Source organism: Nipponia nippon, unplaced genomic scaffold, assembly GCF_047370975.1.
Source record: "Nipponia nippon isolate SJK-2023a ecotype South Korea unplaced genomic scaffold, ASM4737097v1 scaffold_1, whole genome shotgun sequence".
Taxonomy (NCBI): Eukaryota; Metazoa; Chordata; class Aves; order Pelecaniformes; family Threskiornithidae; genus Nipponia; species Nipponia nippon.
Genome location: NW_028262290.1, coordinates 122,772,532 through 122,791,075, shown reverse-complemented (window position 1 = coordinate 122,791,075; position 18,544 = coordinate 122,772,532). Strand labels below are relative to the sequence as shown.

The following is an 18,544-nucleotide window of genomic DNA, read 5'->3' as shown; positions in this document are numbered from 1 at the left end:
CCCTCCTCAACAGTGCTATTAAAACTATAAATAAACTGCTTTCTACCATGTTTTAGAGTTATAATCAAGTCTCATAAGGCAGTACAGTATTCTGTTGTGTTAATTGTGTAGCATTAATACTGACATCAGTGTGTTGTGGTTCATTATTATCTCGATTATTCATTATTATCTCAATTCTGGAGATTTTATTTGTGTGCAGATCCTAGCTGAAGTGTTTGGAGAACTTTTTTAAAAATGTGAGTAGTATTCATGCTTTTGTTACTCAGTTTTTACCTTACCCTTCATTTAAACTTCATTGTTCCTCTTCTGACCATCCTCAGGACTGTGGGATTTTTCTTCCATCTCTAGATCTGTAGCAGAAAATGTTCTAGAAAAGGTTTTCTCCCTCTTACTTCAGTCTGTTTGTCTCTCACCAGGTTGCAAAGTTCACTACTGAGCTGGCCTTCTCATGGCAGGAGAAAGCCATGAGGTCCCTGCTAGGCCTGCCACATTCCTCAAAGTAGAATAGTTGCAGCCCTTTAATTCTTACTCTACTGTGTTGTCTTCACGTTTTATTAGCAGCATGGAGTAGACTTTGTTCTTTGTCTCCAGGGAAATACTACATTGTAAGCAATAAAGTTGGCAAAAAGAAAAAAAAAAAAGAAAGGAAGGAAACTGAGAGCCAGATTAGCATCTCTGTTAACAGCAGAGTGAAAAATACGATCACATTTGCAATGGACTCTTATTAAGCTGGTGGAAATTGCAACCCAGAGGTCATACACTTAGTCACTGGCAGCAGAATGTTGTCACTCCCTGCTGGCTGATTCATGAAACCATTTGCTCTGAAGAAAATTGCTGCTTCACATCAGTTGGAGACAGCTTTTGTCAGGCCAGACTCTGATATTGCTGTTTGGTTGTAATCATGCTTTGAATAGAGTTGCACACAGACTCATCATGTCTACATGGCTGTATCTACAGGCCTGCAAACCAAGGAAGGATCCCACCCAAATGGGGACAAAGCCTTAAAGAATGGTTGGATTTTGGTGTCAGAGCCTGCTACTGTTTCTCATAACATAATTTATCTGGCAGAGAGATTCTTGCTTTTTCATCTTTCATGTAGTCATCTCTAATTTTATCTCCTGTGGCACAGAAGTTTTGGGTCATCTATAGAGTTTTGAGATAAGCTTTTAAACTGACTTTGATAACAGAGCCTTGGTGGTTTTGTGTACAGAAGACTCTACAATCTCCTTAGTTTCATTCATGGTTTGAAGCCATACAATTACTCTGAGACCATCTACAGTCTTAGAGGGTTCCTCATAGTGCAACAGAACAGGTCTTCAGTCTCTGTTTTCAGATAAAACCACAATTTTTATAAACTGCTGTCATTCTGTTTGCTATAGGCAGTGACATTTAGCCCATCCATTTGCTTTTTCAGTTATAGTGTTTTCTTGCTGCAATCTTTGTACTTGTGAAGGCCTCTGTTGTAATCCAGAAATGGATAAGGACATGAGTTGCATTTGTTCTTGTGTGAAGCTAGAACATTTTCAAGGGCAATTTAGAAGTATCCCGCTTCCTACTCTTCCTGGTTTTTCCTTCATTTTCTTTAGGTGTTTTTCTTCGCCTATTTCTATACCTTTTTTTTGTTTTTCAGCTATTCTTCCTTGTTGTGCTTGGCTTGCTCCTGTTCTTATTATTCCAGTATTTTTAACGGAAAGAGTACAGGAAGGATTGATTTTTACTTTTCCAAGCTTAGCATTGAAGTCACATTCCTTTCGTATTTTTGGACCCATGGCGAAGCAGGATCTAGCATGACCTTCATACAACCTCTGAGACATGTATTACACAGAGCTAAAGAAGATTAGGCTATCACTCAGTCTCTAATATGTAAGTTTGCTTCCTTCTCTACCCTCAGCTGACAGCTCTGCACTTGAAAATTTGAGAAGGGTTTCGTATTATCTATTTAATATTCTAAGATATTGTCTCAGATGGTAATGAAGGATTTTTAAGCTGTTAGAATTTTCCTTATGTCATAGCGTATTAGATTTAGTGTTGGGATCATCAACACATTTTGAAAAGAGCTAAGAAGTATGAGTAAGGTCTTCCATTGTCTTGGGAAAAGATGATAATTTCACTTTTTTTTCTTTGCCTTGGATAAAGTATTGTCATAAATAGGTGACTTACTGGAAAATTCCCAGTGAAGCCACTGTGCAGTTTTCTGTCATGGAAATCACAGGTACAGTTGTGCCTTGAAGGCAGGGACTTTAAGCTGGTGCAAAGCCTCCATGTCCTGGCAGGAGCTCCAGGTGGTGATCGCTTGAAGGGCTTGTTGCCACCTTGCCCTTCAAGGAAATGGAGTCAACTGAGCAATTTTTTTTTCCAAGGCCTTTTCTTCCTTTCCCGGCACATACGTGCCAGTGCCACATTTGCTTCCTACCTGCAGGCACTTGGCGAGGGGAGCAGTGACGTTCAATTGAGTAGCACCCAGAAAGCCTGTCTTGCAGACTCAGGGCTTGGAAGTTGCTGTGAGGAGCAGCCAATGCACCAAATTGGAGCTGCAGGGGGTTTTGGTGTGTCCTGTGGTGCTGCCTAGTCAGCAGTCCATGTTCTGAGCTGCTGCTCGCCCCTTCTGCCAGGGAGAAAAAAGGAAAGGGTATCAGTGTCCTTTACTTATATGTTGTTTTTGAAGTACTCCCTCCCTCCCTTTGGGCCTGTTTACAGGAGAAGATGGTAGAGCACACAGTGAGGTTTTGTGGTACACAGTAATTATCCTGTCCATGGTGTTTAGCGTGATTTGGATATTCTCTACTACAGCAAAATGAACTCCTGCCTTTAAGAATCAGTCAGTCACCATCTCGTAAATGCTTTCTGCTGTGTAACCTATACCCAGCCACGGTTCTGACACAGTCAGGGTCAAATCCACTTTTTAAAGGTGTTCCTGCATTTAGGTGAGGAAGTTGGCGATGCTGTGTGTTAGCTACTAGCAAACTCCCTCGTTTTAGGGCATACGCATTATATCTTCCAGTGAATGCAGAAGAATAAAATGAAAGAAGGGCAATAACAATGAAAAAAAGAATTTTCCCTTCAGATTTTCCTTCTTTCTCACAGTAGTGGCAAAATTATATTGCTCAGCTATGTTATAGATTATAAGTGATTGAAGTTTTTGCTGCTGCACCCAGTAGTCGTTGGAATGTGTGTTAATTAGAACTGATTTAAATAAAAGGATTTTCATTAGGCAGTCTGAGAAAAATAAATCTGAATATTTCGGAATATTTTTGAACTGTTGAACAGATGGATAGCTGGTTAAAAATGGAGTTTATTTTTTCATTTACACAGGAATATTTCATGCATCCCCACTCATCAGTGCTTCTAGGAATATGCTGTTTCAGCTCTGATATCAAGAAGGTTATGTTACTGCTTTGACCATGCACAGGGCATCTTGACCCAAACCAAATCTTTTTTCCTATTATAAGAATTTTCTACTGCTACTTCTTCACAGGCTATGAGTAGAGCTGCAGATAATGTTAGCATTATATATATGCCCACTTTTTTATTGCAGTGACCATTCACAAAGACAGAACAAATGTGTCTTTCCCCACAATCAGTAAACAAGATGTAGTATTTAAACATGTATGTCTGAATTAAATAAGCTAATGGTCCTAACTGAAGCATTCTTTCCTCACACAGTTTAACACTGGATTGCATAAGCTCTTCTGGACATTAATGGTATACATATGTTGGAGTGTGAGCAGCGAATGCCAAGACTGAACCTTAATTAGTCAAAAATAAATGTCTGTGTACAGCAATTATCATTATGCTGGTGGAAAGAAATCATTGTATTGACATAAGACATTTGGCCAGGTTTCCTTGTTTATAGTGAAAACATATGTTTGAAAAGAATTGTCTTTTTTCCGTAACGTTAGTTCTAGCAGTGTCACACAGACAAGGAATGATGTGATGGTTATGGTCTGTTTTATCTAAATAAATACTAGTAAAAAGTAAGAAATACTTTAATAAAATTAAATTTAAAATAAATCAATTCAATACTAAATAATAAAGACATAGTTAAACAGCTACATGAAATAACCTGTTATTAGCAGAGCAGAATTAATTCTTTGTACTGCATAAATTCCAATCATTTTGTCTCTGGACTGTCAGTACAACTAAGTTTTTCTTAGTGGGATAATAGCAAGTCTCTGTGATCAATAACATTAGTTTATGAGAATAGTAAAAATAGATTTTATAGCAGAACCGTAGAGCTATTGTTTTGAGAAGCAGCTTCAGATAAAAGCTTTGCATTTGCTCTTTTCTCCCGAGACTACTAAAGAGAACACTAAAAAGTAAAATGGGTGACCACAGAAGCAAGTAGGGTCACCCATTACCAGGGATTCATTTTATTTCCATTAGAGGGGAACTAGAAGGCATCTCACACTATTTGTACCTGATTTTCCATTATAAATTACAGTACATGAGATCACTTAAAAATTGCTGAGCCTTTCAGATGAAGCTGATTCTGTTGCTGTTCCTTAATAATTGAACAGTAAGAAATACAAGATCTCCATTTTCATCCAAACAAAATAACTTCTGAGATTATGGGAGAGGGCAAAAAGGTATATGAAGTACAATCTTCCTAGAAGCTCGTAGGGCAGTCTCAGAGGGGATTTAAAGAGTGGGTTTGGGTTCACATTTAGAGGATGAGGTTTTTTCAGTCGACTTTTACCTGCAGATTGGAGTCCTGGGACCACACACTCAGCTGGTGTATGTTGGTACAGGAGCATTCAAGTGGTACATCCGTATGAAGTAAATGCACTAAAGTCAGGGTGCTACTTGTTTAAGACCATGATCCAGCTCAGACCTGTCCTCTAGTTCACTGCTGCAACATATGAACTTTCAGCTTTAATGCTTATCTGGGATGAGAGGCCATACAGTGAGACAGCAGAACCTCACTCTAGTTTTTTGCAGAAAACTAGTTCCTGATGACACGCTGGCAGTTGTCTTGACTTTCTGTACATGTTGTTACTAATAAGACGGGATTGCAGCTTTCAGTTTAAAGACCCAATAAAATATTAGCACCTGTAATTTCCGAGTGGTGGCACTGAAAGAAAAATGCTGGGAGATAAAACAAAGTTCGTAAGAGAGACTCCAACATAACTGCTGCCATATTTACTTCCAGTTCAAGTCATAGGCTAGGAGCCTGTGCTAAAACCTATTGAAGGTATTGAAAGTGTTCTCATCAACTTCACTGGATCTTGGGATCTTGGATTGGATATTATTCACCTGATCCATCCTAGTTCCTTGTCACACATGGCAGAACCATGTGCCAGTGTGGCAAGTCACAGTCTAGGAATTCACAGTGAAAAGCAGTAAAATGTTTACAATGCTTTCAGGAATATTTGTTAAGTTTAGCATTTTTTTGCATTTCACTTGAAGGAATCAACTCCTGCCCAAACATGTGTAGTATAATAAGCCTCTGTAGCAGTAATTGTACAAGAAGCCAATGGCATAAAAATGGTAAAAGCAACCTCTCTTTTTATTTTTATTTTTTTTTAAATAAATCATGGAAGTCAGAATCCTAGATGGTAATTAGCATTTGTAAAATCTACAAAAAAACACAAAAATATATATTTTTTTGTTCGTTGAAAACTGTTCACACTTGTCAGCTATTGTCAACGGGGAGAAACTCTTGATAGGGGACCATTGCATTGTCATATCTTTATTCTACTAATTACTTGCATAGTTTCCAGAAAGACTATGTAGACTCTTCTTTCTTTTTGCTTAGTTACTCTGGCATGAGAGAAATACAGGGGAGCTGGGGCACATAAATGCCACACAAAAATTCTTCAAGCATGGAAAGGTGGGTTGGTTTCTTAAACATTCACTTTTTAACGGTGCTGGTTGAGCAAGTGTGGGGCTTTGCTCTTTTAACAAAATAGCATTTTATATCTACTTGTTTCAGTGTGTATTTATCATGTCTCACAGATAATATGTGAAGTGCTTTGAATTACTTGTAACCAATACTCCTCTTCAAAATATGATACTGTCTCAATTTTTTGGTACATGGCTCTTCCAGTAAGGCAGGAATCCAAGGGAGTCTATCAAAGTGTTTTTTGCAGGAGGTATTAACCCAGCCAAATTCTGTGGTTTGTTATTAGAATTGGCACATTAAAACAATGTGCCCCAAATTTCAGTTGGTTGTGGGTCCTGTGTGAAAGTCATGGAAAATATGGATCTAAGGACAGATGCGTGAAATGATTTCTGCAAACTGATGCACATACTTAGTTGGTTTCGTTGCACAGACATTCGATAAAAGGACCTCCTCTTTTGTTGTAAAGGCTCTTCGAGAAATTTAAAAACTGCAAAACAAATTGCTCCTCAAAGACCCCACTTCCTTTTCATCCCGTAGTTTAAGGTTGTGAAGAGCTGTCATAGCACTGTGCGCAAAGGATGAACTCCAGCTGATATTTTTCAGCTTTACACCAGGGACCTCCAATGGGGCAGAACTTTGCTGTATCATCAAGTTGGAGAAGCTGCTTTCTCTGGCAAAAATCACAGGCCTGACTGCTCTTGCTCACAGCTACCTCAGATTTAAAATTGGCTTCAGTAGAGTGGCTTTGGATTCACTGAGAATCCCTCTCTAACTTCTGTGACCTCTAATTCAGGCCTTATGAGTAAAATAGAGGCAGAATCCAACATTAAAGTACACTGTATTATTTAATTAGTTATTAGTTAATAAAGTAATTAACTCCTTAATTCTGTTCAGGATTTGCTCCTCATCTATTCGTGTTCTCCTACGGAGACCAGCACTAGAGCTAGTAGAGAAGCCGAGTTTGTTAAAATAAAAATATGCCATCGTGTTACAACATTTCAGCACTGTTTTAATACTGCATTTCAGCTTTGCTATTTTGATTGATTTTATTTAAGTTTGCATACCATATCTAAGCATCTGTTTCTATACATTATCTCCATAAAATAATGTATTGAGTTAATGCTGTCTGTTATAACAGTTTCTCCTTACCAACAACATTGGAATGGAGCATTTTAATAGGCCTGAATCAGGCGCTCTCAATCTGCTCTGCTGTTGAAAATTTAAAAGCAAAAATAGTTTTTTAAACAAAAACCAACTGTAAAATGAATGTTGCAGTTACTCATAGAAAGGAGATTCTAGTTTCTTATCCACTCTAACAAATCTTTATGAGTGCTTCTGTGACGATATGATTAAGTATAACTTTTCTGTGTAGTATCTGGAGTGTTTGCATTGATAGCAACAAGATCTGGACCACACTTCACAGGTGGCGTGCTGTTTCTCCAACATATGCATATGGTTAGCTGTTCTACCTGCTCTAAGTAATTTCCGTTTCACAGAACAAAAACACTAACTTTATGCTTGACACACTGTTTCTCCTCTGGGATTTATTTTCCTTTTCTAATATATTCTTGCTCTTTAGAAATAATTATTATACAAAAAGATGAAAGGATTGCTCCCCATTTCTTAAGACAAAGGGGTGAGCTAGAGATAATTACTTAAGCTGTAATACTGTTTATCAAAAGTAAATCACTTTTTTTTTCCTTGCTAGCCAAACAGATGTTTGCTTTTTAATTGTTTCTTTGGGCTAATTTTTTGTTATGTAAAGCTGTTTCCCAAATTTCTATAATTATATTGTGAAAGTGGTATGTTGTAGAAACTAAAATGCGATGTTAACTCACTGTTTTGCTTTCATAATCAGCTGTACAAGTCCACTGAATATCATGTAGTTAACTGTAAACCTACTGGACAAATATGCTGTATATTGTTTGGCCTGTGTAAAAGCACCGGCTCTTGCAAAAACACTGAGCAGCAAGGAATCATCTGAACATGTAATAGCGTGCTTTCATTATACTTCTATGTATATATGTTAGGGTCTGTCCTGTGACATCACATCCAGTATCAGGGACTTCTGGGACAAAATGTATTACTACACCAAATTATCAACTCTGTCCTTCAACAAGTCAAGCATTCCATGTGGGATAGGATGATGTGTTTATTTGCTTCATTACCACAGTTTCCTTAGTAGGCTAACGCGTTGTCCTTACATGTCCTTTTGTCCTTTCATGTCATGTACCATCTTTTGTAATTCTTCATCTTCATTTTCCAAGAGCAGAATGGGTATGATTGTGTTTTCTAATCTTCCTTGAAGTTTGTGTTTTGCTTATTTATGACTTTGGGATGAATAAGTACTGTGTGACAGAACTTTCCTAGAAGTCAGTGGACTCACTAGAGCAGAGTGTCTCTCTGTTGGTGGGGTCCTGAAACTTTTACAATTTTAAAGCTTACAACAGCAAAATTCATTTTGTAAATAAACTCTGTGGGTTTTGTAAAGACCATAATCCTGCTGGGTACATCCATCTGAGCTCAGGTATAGAATCAGAACCTTAACTTGCTCTGTCCTGCTTTGCTTCTAGAGCTTTTGTGTCTCTCATGTCTTCCTCTGAAATACTGTATGAGTAAACAGGTCTCCTTAAAAAGTGGCTTTGATGTTCCTGTAGGGTGAAGTTTTTCTTAAAGACCAAAAATGATTGATCTGTGGCAGACAAAGGGGTTGGTTCTTGCAGGGATGTTTCAATCAGGTATTCTGTGTGATTTGCACATGAAAATGTTATCAAAATACTTAAAATTTGGAAGGGAGTTAAGAAGAAAAATAGTTATCAAAGCTTGATCAGTTTGGATGCTTGGTGTAATTGTGAACTCAATTATTTCTCTGCTCCTTTTTTATTGTGGAGGAGGATTTGCCAAGGCTGAAAAATAAATTCATCCAACTTTCTCATAAAAACATACTTTGAAAAAGATCATTGACTGTGCATTGACCATTCATTGATGTACCAATGACTTTCTCATCACTTTTCTTCACATTAACAAAATGAAGGTATTTAAAGATCCACATGAATGTTCACAATGCACTTGTTGCTAGGATATCTACTGGAAATGTTACTTTCATTTTTGCACAAGACGAGAAGAAGAGATTAAACTCTTCCTGACATGCTTGAAAATATTCTGTCTTCACAAATATTCATAGTGAAAGCAGTTAAAATACATAAATATGTTCTTGTTATTACTTTTTTATATATGTAATTCCTGCCATTGCTGGACAGATGATGCTATATGACTGAATCGGAAGTTGTGGAGGACAAGCTTTTCTCAGTAACTCTTAAGATAGAAAAAGTTTCCAAGCACCTGAAATAACGAAAAAGATTCACTGAATGCAAATGACAGCTTTCATCTTCCTTTATGAAGCACATGCTCATGAATATATACATTTTTGCATATGTAGAAGCTGAAGTGTATCTGCCTTCCGATGAATGAAAGGATAAGGAAATTATGTATTCAGAACTAGTTAGAAGTTTGCTTTTTTTGTTGAATTCTCCCATTTAATTTAAGTTGCTTTCCTGAGACGGCACATTTCTAAGAGGCTGCCAGATTCAAGAAGGGGGCACTGTTATCCCCATCTCCTTCCATCTAAAGGTTTTGTCCTATTTTAAAAACCAGTGTTGCTTTGGGTAATATAACAGCCTTCTGGCAGTTCAGTGCTGTCTGTCTGCACCGTCTGTCCATCTAAAGCAGCCGAGCATGAGAAGCTGATCTCCTAAGGGAATTCCAACAATATCGACAGGCTTGACTGACATAAGACCAGTCTCTCTCACTTTCACCTCCACTGAACTCTTAGAGTAAATTCAGGGCCTGATTGAAGAGAGATAGGGCTTCAGCCATTGACTTCCATGGGAACAGAATTTGAACACTAGCAACTACTGCCCTCTCCTAAAGCAGCCCTGAATATCTTGGCAAATGCTCTTTAGAAGCACTATCAATTTGATCCCGCTTCCTTCTCAGGACTGAAAGCCAAGTTCAGGGCTATTTATGTCTTATTAACTAGAGCAGGCTTTGGATGGGAACTACCGCAAGCATTTAAATCTTCTCCTTGAAGAATGGGTTATGGCTTAATGAACCTTGTTCAGGTTAAAGCTGTTATTTATTCTTGATATTTCTATTTGTTACTGTCAGGTAGAAGTCAAAGAAAGAGCAGTGCCTCCTACCTTGAAGAGTTTATCAAGATGGAATAGCCTGAAATTTGTCTCAAGTGAATCAATTCTCACTTTTCTGACAGGAAAATACCAACCGTAGATTTTCCAGATATGCTTCAAAATACCACACATGCTCAAAACTTTGAGGATGTCAAGAATGATACAAAAAGATGTGCTTATCACTTCAGAATATGAACATCTACAGATATCCAAATTACATTTTCTAATAAGTCAGCAGTGCAAAAGGTGAGAGAAGAGGCAGGGACACAGGCATTTATTTTCAGCCAGTGTGTTCATACAGAGGAAAAGGAGAAAAGTAAAAATTCAGTCCATAAATTGAAGAGTGTCTGTCTGGAATGGAAGAGAGCAAAAGCAGAAAAAGTTTAAAAGATTCCCCTTTTTTCTTCCTCCCCTTCTGAAGTATTTGGGGGTAAAATATCCCACTTCTGCTGCAATCCTTCAATATTATTCACATAACGTTGATATTGTTTGAATAGTTCCTAAATATTTTCTTTTTTAATTGATAACCATACTACCTAATTGTGAATTTTTTTCTTGTCTGAAGTAAATTTATTATTTTTAAAGCACTTCTGACATTTCATGAAACCATTAAAAGAGAATTATACTTAGAAATAGTTTTGCTGATATAGTGGAATAGGATATGCTCTTTCCGGTATCTTCTGTTGTTACCTATTTGATTAGTAAGAGTAAGTACTAATGTCAAATACTCATGGGCATCTGATCTTGCAAAGCCTAGAGAACCTTTCTTACAAGGGATGTCAAGAGGGCTGAAGTAAACCAGAGATGTGAGTTCTAATGTGTACTTAGAGCAACATGTTTGAACTCCTAAGACTCTTTTATACTCTACCTTATGTCCTGACAGAAGACAGATTATTAATTTGATTTCTTTATGTTTTGAGGTTGGTTACCATAGTTGTTTCCAGATGTAAACCATTAAGACCTACACCACTTCAGAGCTAATAAGTTAATTTTCTGTCTTTCTGGTTGTAATGTGCTATGTGCCTGTGTTTTAAAAAAAAAAAAAAAACAAACCAAAACCAACCCCAAACCATCTTATCTGGACTCTGTCTTCCCATCAGAACATTTTCTTTTGATCTTTTTGCTTATGTTCATGTTGATCAACACAGATCGACTTTTTTCCCCAGAATTCCCCTCAATTTGCTGTACAGGAATATAACCTCCCATGCAGAAACTTGCCTGTGAAGGGCATGGTACCGTTGTCCTTTTCCATCTTCTTCCCTACCTCCTGAAAAGTCTGTACAATGTTTTTCACATTTTTTCTAGATGGAGGGGAGTAAAGTTGTTTGGCAGTTCTGTTCAATCTCAGTTAACTTTAGGAAGCCCCAAGTTAACAAATAAGAGGTCGTCAGATGGTAATGCTGGATATCGGGAATTGCAGAAATGGCAACAGCTTCCTATTTGTGGTTGGCTAATATAAAGAGAGGATATGTAGTAAACCATATGATTTCCTAGCTTGCTCAACCGCATCATAGTATATGGGCTAATACCACATGTGTACATTAGCAGATGATCATGGCATGTGTAAATATCCAATGTGCAAATTGTTTTTACATGCTCCTCCTAATGGTATTGTATGCTGCTTGATAGTTGTTCAGTGCCTAAAACAAAAAGCTTTTGAAGTTTCAGATGTGATGTTTAATAGGTCTTTCTCTAATGCTGGCTTAGCACCTGCTCCTCCCTCACAGTCACATCAAAGTGAATTGTAAGTAACCACTCTGAAATCATGCAGCATCGCACTGTGGAGCAAAACTGGTGAAAGTGCAGGGCAATCAGCCCTGTAAAATCTTCCCATCTGCAGAAAGAATCTCCATGGCCACCTGGATGCTTTTAAACCTTCATTATTTTAAATTTAAAATGGTTGGCTGAGCATTGCTTCTACCAAAATCTGATACAATAATCGAAGTCAGAGGTGGGGAAGGACCTCTGGGGTCACACAGTCGAGCTTTCTGCCAATAATGGATTGTTCCCTGCAGTTCAGTTTCTAGTGACCTTGGAAATTACTAGCCTGGTAAAATGGTAATGAAAAAACAAAGCTGTTAAAGCTTCAGAAGTAGCCAAAGCGATGCTGTCCCAATGAGAAATTGTGGTTTTGATGTGAGATTCCCTATGTGCATTGCTCCTTGGTTGCAGTTTTCAAGTGATCACAGTTTTAATCTACACTTTCTGACCCAGTTTGAGCTGTCTGTAACTAAGAGGTTGGGAGAGGTGAGCTTGTTTTAATATTATATGAACTTATCTCATCCTTTAACCAGATCATAATTTTTATTACAAATAAATAAGTCAGCAACTTGTCTAACCCCTCTGCCACAACATTTCCTTTGTGTCCCTGAACTTCTATTCTTTCAACATTTCTAGCCTCCCAGAAACAGGACACAAGGAGGAAAAAACAGATTTCTTGCTTTTTTTCCATCAAAACCCCTGGTTAATTAGTTACAGCCTCTACTTGTCATGCCTGGGAATCAAAAAATTCCTGCAAAAATTCATATGTGACACATCATTTTTAGATTTCTTTCAACCAAGCCAATATTGGTTTACTTCTCTGTTGATGTAGGCAATAAAGGATAATCCTGACATACATCTAATGAAGTGGGTAGAATTTGGCCCCTCTTTTAAGAAGGAGGCAGCAAAGGCAAGCTCCCACCAGCAAGCTAATTACAGTTTTGGCTGAAAATGGTTTGGGAGGTTGTTAAACGCTGGGTAGATGGGGAAAGATCCCAAGACAGAAAGTTCCCTTTCTGTTGTACCCATTTGATGTGTGGTAATTTTGTCACTGGGGGGCCCTATTGTGAGCTGCCTTTTGGGGTGTGCAGCTCTGAAATTCCTTTCTTGCCAGGGCTCCGGCCCCCCTGACTATTGTATTCACACACACCAGATCTCAGTTGGAGAGGAAAGGGGTTTTCTCAGCTGCCAACTTGCTTAAAAGAGGAGTTAAGAGGAAAAGAAAGCTAATTGGACTGTGCTTGGCAGAAGTCTCTATTTTATTCTGTTTATTCAGATTTTTAAAGGATTGGGTGCCGAGAAACACAAAAATAGTGAGAACACTTATTCCTTAAACAGTCTTGCAAAGTTTTTACAATAAAAACAGAAAGCTGCTTTAGTGAAGCAGTGTTTATCCTTGCACTAATGCTGGTCATGAATACATGTCTAACTTAGCTGGAACTAATGCCTGACTCTACTATTCCACTACAGCAACTTAACATTCTGCATAGGCTGATTATTTTTTCAACAATATTTGCTAAATTCTTTTAAGGGCTGCCAGTATATATTTTTTGAAGCTTAGTTAGTAAGAACAGCTGCCAGTGGAGTCGAGGCTAAAAGAGGCAAAAAATATCTGCAGAAGGCAAGATTTTACTTCAAAAGATCAGTATTACAAAGCACTACTGTTGCTGGTATAATCACTTTCTTTGGGGGGGATGCTAATATAGACTGGATTTCTTGTCTTCACAGCCCCCACCGAGCCTTTGCTGTGCAAATTTGCTGACGGAGGGCAAAAGAAGCGCCAGAATCAAAGCAAATACACACAGAATGGAAGGCCGTGGCCCAGAGAAGGAGAGGTAAGTGCCACGCGGCAATTATTTTCCCGGGGTTTGGCAGAAGTCGGCTGCAGACCTGGAGGTCTACCTTTCAGGGCTACGAAGAAATCAGATTGCACACAAAACACAATAGTTTCACACAGAAAAAGGTACATAGCAGGGGGGGAGAGGGAGGCTTATAACAATGTGGGGGGTGTAAACTTACAGGAAAAGACGATTTCAGAGCTTGATATGGAGCTGTGCGTAGCCTTGTCCCACCGCGAGCGCTCTGTCTGCAGCCGGACCTGAGCCCAGTATTCTCTTTACTGGTGTGCCATCAGCAGCTGTAGTGTACCTTTTACAAACCCCAAATCAATTTACTCTTAAGCAACTCAACAATGTTATTTCTTCTATATAGTTCCTGGTGATAAAACATCATCAGGGAATAGGTGGGCTGTTGGAAACGGGAAAGATGCACTTGCACATTCAAATGTATGGTCCACAGAAAAGTTTCTCAAAACCTTATCCGAGCTGGGCTCTTCATTCTGTCCAAGACAAAACAGTTTACAGTAGCCTTGGCTCCATCATGTGCACAAAGTTAAAAAAAAATCTAGTGGTTGCTTTCTGCTCTGCTGCAAACAGTCTGTTACTGGAGTTTCCTTTCTGTGTTCTCGTACATGAAGTGACTACAAATGTGGGTGAATTAAGAAAGGAATTTATTTGACTCTTCAAGAGTTTGTTTACTCTTCCTGAATGTTATTATAGGATAAAGACACTTGAATAAATGAGGTAGATCTGGTCATAGTACCTTCTTATGCATGATGATAGCTACAAAGGCTAAGGACTTACAAGTATTTCCATCCTAAACACCTATTCTTTGTGTTTATGATTGAGACTTCAAGGAAAAAAAAAGGATGTTGCTCAGTTGTAACCCACTAGAATACAAGTTGGGGTTTGTTGTTGTTGTTGTTGGGGTTTTTTTGGTGGGTTTTGCTACATTTACTTCAATTTTACAAAGCAAATAAATAAGAAAGCTGTTTGGTATAAGTTACCTGTTTCTAGAGGTTTTCTGCTTTTTTGTAACTACTCGATTTCGCTAGCTGATACTTTTCGGACCATTAGCTTATGACATATATACCCCAGCACGATTAGTGAGCTCCTCAAACAAACATAAAGGCCTCTTGAAAGCATAGAAATTTCTCCCTCCAGCAAGGTGGTTATTTTACACTGTTCCAACAGCAATGCTCCAAAATATTTTTAGCTTTGTGGGATGAAAGTGCCAGTGTGGCAGCCACATTTGCTACAAGAGATTGCAGAAGTCTCCAGAGGGTCATTGCAGTCTCTTATGTCATATGTCTCAAAAAATGAAGACGTCTTCTTAGGAACCATTATGGTTTGTCATGTTAAGGGTCTACTGAGGAACAAGTGCCCAAGAAGTAGTTCAAGCGGTAGACTCATGACGTCATATACAGAGCTTGAAAAACAAAGGTCTATTTATATAGGAGACAATAATAAACCCTCAATAAGGTCAACAATCCATATTTTAAAGACTTCTAAATCCCTGTTTAAATAGTAAATGCCATTGTAGCTATTATCTCCACTGTTCTATACTTCCTTCAGTTCAAATCAATAAACAAGAGAATAGAAAGTTAAAGCCAACAAGTCACCATTATGCCTGTGGCCTCAGGGCATCAGCTTATTACATCGTACTTAGTTCATTTGCTGCTAGTGGAGTGGCTCGTATTAAGCACAGTGATACCCCAGTGACCTAGAGGCAGGGTGTGGTTGGTGTGTTTATAGTATGAACATTTAAAAACTAATTTTCACTGCTGGGAGACATCATTCCTTATTGTTGTTCACAGTCAACTGTTGTCATGGTATAATCTACAAATGTGGAAAGATTGTAAATATACAAACTCAGAAATATTTCAGGCTAGGAATGTGCTCTGTTTTCTTAGATTTTCTTAGATTTTTGCTGTTTACTAACATCTGGTTAATACCTTACTGCACATTGGATATTTACTACTCAAAGCATCGAAGACAAGAATGCATGTTCTCTTTTAAGGTGACTCATTTGTTGGATTTCTTCCCCACCGTTGTTAGTTTTCTTATTTCCAATGTAAAATCCTTGTGTAATTACTCTTATATTTTATATGCAATAGGGTTTTTCTGACTCTTTGTCCTTCAATGATCTTACTCAAATCACGATGTACCATTCAGTTGTTCTCTGTGTAGCAGCACTCGGGTAACCTTCCTACAATTACTCCTGTCAACTTTAATTTCTTTAAAAAAGAACAGGCAGTCAGTAGTGAGGAATAATTGATATATGACAAGTGTCATAGTTCTGATTACAAATGGGATCTGGAAATACTCCCTGAACCTCTGCTTTTTCTTGGTTTCTTCCCCAAAGAAAAGCATTGAAATAGTGTCCAAGAGATTACTCCCTGGCCAAATCCTGTGGTATCTAGACCAAGATGTATTTGGCTCTTGTTCAGATAAGCCTTTGCATTCTTGAATACGTATGCGAAGGGCTTCTGAGGTTTAACCAACATTAACACTGAGCGTGCGTGAGGATTATTGCTTGGAAGGACAGACCCCAGAGAAATGGCACTAACAGTTCTGTAACTGGCCTCAAATTTGAGTATGCGAAGCAGAGACAGGCAGCAGTGCCCAATACTCTGCTGCAGGGGGGAAATGGCAGGAGATTTAGTGAGAAGGAGCAGGTTTTACCTCTCCGGCCATGCTGTTCTCAGAGGTTTTGCTCTCTTTTATGGAGACCTTCCGGGGAATTTTATAAGAGACGATTACTTTTTTTGGTAAAGTTTTCAGGCCATACTGCAGAATGTAATAGAAAATCTTACTCCTATCATCCATTTTTGCAGATTGCTTCATAACCATATAGAAGTACTTTAGTTGACTGTTAAATTGGCTTACCTTTTAAAGTCAGGTCTTTAGGAATACAGTGAATTCCTCTAGGGCTTTTCAGGGGGTTTTTTTGGTACTTGGTTACTTGGCCAATTGTAACCAGGGAATAATGCCTGACCTTGAATAGCACTTTCTCGTCCTTACCCTTCCACTCTTGTCTGAAGCCTCAGGAAATACTCAGGAGATTTACTGAGGCATTTTGACTCAGGATTTGTGATGGCTGACCAGTTCTGGACTAAGGGGCCAAGAGCTTAGATTGCTGATGGCTTTGTAAAAGACTGTCAAATTAGGCATCTAACATACAGGTGCAATTAATGTACAGTGAAACCTGCAAATGTTGGAAATCTTTGCAGTGAAATTCTGACCTAATAACTGAGTTATTAGTTTAATTTTTTTTATTTCAAGATAGTTTTTTCTGAGTCACACTGGTTTAATTCAGCACTCTGTTTTGAAACTTTGCCTGACAAGATCGTGTTGAGATGGTGATAGAGGGTAATCATATTCAATTTCTGTCTGTAAAATATTTGATTTAATTTACCTCCAAATTGCGATTGACAAGTGTAGAGGTGGGTGACATTTCTCCAAAAAATGTTCATTAGCTGAAAATGCATCTGGGGAGTCAAAAGTAGTTACAAATTGAGATTAGATTGGATTAAAAACTGCAACTTAAATTTTACAACATAATCTTTTATTGCAGATTTACTGAAACTTTGTTTTGGTTATTCAGAAATAAAATCTTTTGAGATGTGTATTTAAGAGGGGGTTTATTTGAAATTTATCTGGTAGAAAGGGAGAAATCTCACATAAATGGAAAACAAAAGAAATGCTTTGCATCAGCCCGAAGTTTATTACTGTTTACATTCTTCTAGAAAGAACAGCTCTGGAAATGGTAGCCTTTCTATATCTGGTCAGCCCAAACTGATTAAGGTTTTTTTTACAGTCACAATATTTTGAAACCTTTGATACTTCATTTGCAAGTTTCTGTAAAATTTAGAACATTTAAATATTTGCGTTGTCTTTCTTGCAAGAAAATATCACCATTACAGTATTGGTGCATATATCACAACAGCAACATGCACTGTTGAATGCAACCCCCTTGTCATTGAATTTGGTCTGAGGTCTATAATGATATTTAATAATCGCCACCAGTAATTCTTCTATTGATGGCTTTCTTGCTTCTGTAATCTGGGTTACATTTTTGTTTCTCAATAGCCAAGAGGTTAGCCTCCATTTCCTCCCCTTCACTCTCTTCCTCCTTTCCCCCCTTCTCTTTTGTTTTCTTTCAAGATCAGTTGGTGAAATGTCTAAAGAATTAAACATGTTTTTAATTCTTTCTTAAAAAAATAAGATGACCTAGTAGTTTGGGAATGTTGCTTTTGTTAACAGTTTCTCTTTTTATCTGCTACTCATTACAATTTTGTCTAATATAAACAGTAATTTAGAGAGAAAAACATACAATAGGTAATTTGAGAGACTTCCTGATTTTTTTCTAAAGTCAGTACCAGTGAAGGGCTGAAGCAGTTGATCCTCGGTGCCAGGCGTCCCTTCTTTACCAGCAGCAGGCATTTAGAAATGATTAGTAGGTCTGTTCCAGGCCCATTTATAACTCAGACATAGATTTCTTTTTATACTTCTAAGGAGATAGGTACAACTTAGTTGTGTTCCATAACCCTCAGTGTCTAGGGCTGATGTGGTTTATACCTAGACAAATAATTTTTCCTTTTCTGTGGGAGACAATTTCCAGGCCTTTCCAGATATGCAGTAGTACCCTCATATGCAAACCATGCACAAAGACATTTACTATATATTTAGCGTGCATGTAAGTTAGACATTGGTCAGTATTTTGCATGCTTATTTTCAGCAAAAGCTTAGTTTAGCAATGAGAGGCACTGAACCTGAAGAGAAGCCTATACAGAGGGAGAAAGTAGAAAGGCAAATGGTAACTGGCAAATAAGTGAAAAGATACAGAGCAACGAGTTAAAAATTCTTCATGACACAAGACACTGTCATTGTGGGCAATGTTTTGAAAAGGTCCC

General features: G+C 38.0%; 1 protein-coding gene across 7 annotated transcripts in view; it reads left to right on the top strand.

The window, feature by feature from the left end:
* Window positions 1–18,544, top strand: part of RBMS3 (RNA binding motif single stranded interacting protein 3) — a 720,325-nt gene that overhangs the window by 613,698 nt on the left and 88,083 nt on the right. For all 7 annotated transcript variants that reach the window (XM_087770865.1, XM_087770854.1, XM_087770845.1 and 4 more), the window contains one exon: window positions 13,519–13,625. In XM_087770865.1, coding sequence (XP_087626991.1) covers window positions 13,519–13,625 — 107 coding nt within the window. The remainder of the gene's footprint in view (window positions 1–13,518; window positions 13,626–18,544) is intronic.